The 2,019-nt window shown below is 39.3% G+C and overlaps 1 protein-coding gene across 1 annotated transcript in view; it reads left to right on the top strand.

Annotated features, from left to right (window-relative positions):
* Window positions 1–1,568: 1,568 nt before the first annotated feature.
* Window positions 1,569–2,019, top strand: part of SARC_02986 (hypothetical protein) — a gene marked incomplete at both ends in the record, with an annotated part of 12,750 nt that continues 12,299 nt past the window's right edge. Inside the window, one exon of the mRNA XM_014303238.1 lies at window positions 1,569–1,916. Within this exon, the coding sequence (XP_014158713.1) occupies window positions 1,569–1,916 (348 nt within the window). The remainder of the gene's footprint in view (window positions 1,917–2,019) is intronic.

A 2,019-nucleotide genomic window follows, 5' to 3' on the forward strand; every position in this document is an offset into this window, starting at 1 on the left:
GTGTAGTGTGTATAGTTTATGACGTGGAGTATGTGTGTTTGTGTGTGTGTCCGCGAGCGCGCGCTCGTGTGTGTGCGTGTGTGTGTATGACATATAATAGTGATCATATAAATATAAAGCTTCGTTATGCATGTATGATTGTATATATATGTAATGTTTATATATAATTTGTATGCATCCGTAAACTTTATCGTAGACGTGATAAATTCGCAGAGATTTTCTACTTGTATAACTTCTCGATACAAATGTGTATAATTTATATTTATTAGTGTACACTAGTCTTCATCAGTCTTTATGCTAGGATGCACTTGTAGAATACACATTTACATATAAACATGTTTGAACACATGCATATTTATGTTGGATCAAATCATGTACATATCGACAGGCTTATTCATACTCTCAATCATACTGCATATGCATATCCTAATAGTGAAACATCGACCCCCTTATACCGCCTAGAATCGTGTGCCATACATTTTAATTCATCTGTCACAGGCATGAAGCCACCCTTTGAGGAGCCTCATCTGTCTTTCTAATTATTTGCTAAAAGAAGTGAGACATGTTTCTCTCTGTGTTGGGAAGTGAACTGCCGTGACATTGCGAAGATACTTCATTTAGCGTTAGGATCGGGCAAGAAATTTACAGACACCAGCTCATAGAGCGACCGCTATTTCGCTTTGTAGTATATAACTAACGCGACAGCTATGTTTTGATCTCTCCGCATACCATTTCCTTTGAAATACTCTAGGACATCTTATACATGAATCTGTAAAGTCATATTTATCTCTTAAGCTCTAACAGTTGTTCATGATACTCGTGTCTCTCGCCTAATTCATTCGGGTCTTGTTCATGACTGTATTATCATAGTTGACCTTCGTAGCGGAAACATCAATCTTTTTTAGACGGCTGTGGCGCTCAGTGTAAACACTTGAGGCAAACGCACATATACTTTCATATCCGGGTTCTGCTTCTCGATAAATGGTGGATGTAAGCTTGAATGCTTTGGAGTATGCTATGAGATAAGTGCTACCGTATGCGCCCCACATCGGCATATAATATGCATTACTATTAACGTAGAAAACTCACAGTCCACTTTCGGTGGTATTTAGATCGTCCTCCTCGTCATTTACTTCTTCCACTTCTGCGTGGTCGTAAGTGCGATTTGATAGACGGTATGCGTAGTGCAACTAGTGCCGTAGTCAAATAGTATTTAAAATATGTGGTTCACTATTATAATAAATACATTTTGTATTCATACCGGTTAAATAAACAATAGTGATGAGTCATGCATGACGCGTGTGCAAGGACTTTTCGCAGTTTGCCGCTATTTGCGTAATACGACTACATACTGCTGCTCAAGGTTATGCTCCTGTATAAATACAAGCAAGACAGTGACGATCGAGGTTAACTGATGTCTATGCAGTCCTAGCTTCAAACTCATTTTAACGGTAGAGCTTACCTTTGTCATAAGAGTTCCTACCTGCGTGTCCGTGATCTTTGTTGACTATAAATTTTGATACTCCAATTTGTACACTTTATAGAATATACATCGCAATATCGCAACAATGGACGAGGATTTTGATAAATTAGTGAACTTACAGGTGGTAAGCAAGGTATGTACCGAGTTAGAGAACCATCTGGGGTACAGTGATAATACTCTCGCAGAGTTCCTGATCTCTTTGGTTGAGGAAAAGAGTTCAGCAGCTTCGTTCCATGCAGCACTGTCTGAAATGGGTGGTGAGTTCACAGAGACATTCAGCGGTAGTCTTTATAGATTAATCAATAAGTTGAAGCCCAAGCCCAAAAAGAATGATGCAGATGACTTTGAAGCCGCTGCTGAAAAGGATGAAAAGGACGAAAAGCGTAAAGCTTTTCCTGGGCTCGCTTTGCAAGATGAGGACCCCGAACTGACGGTATGTGATGTAAGCTTGCTAGTGCGAAGTGTATATTGCACCGGCGCTGTAGAAATTTATATCTAAATAGATATTTACAGTCAGATATGCACGTACTCATATA

Source organism: Sphaeroforma arctica (genome assembly GCF_001186125.1).
Source record: "Sphaeroforma arctica JP610 unplaced genomic scaffold supercont1.143, whole genome shotgun sequence".
In the NCBI taxonomy this organism is placed as follows: Eukaryota; class Ichthyosporea; order Ichthyophonida; genus Sphaeroforma; species Sphaeroforma arctica.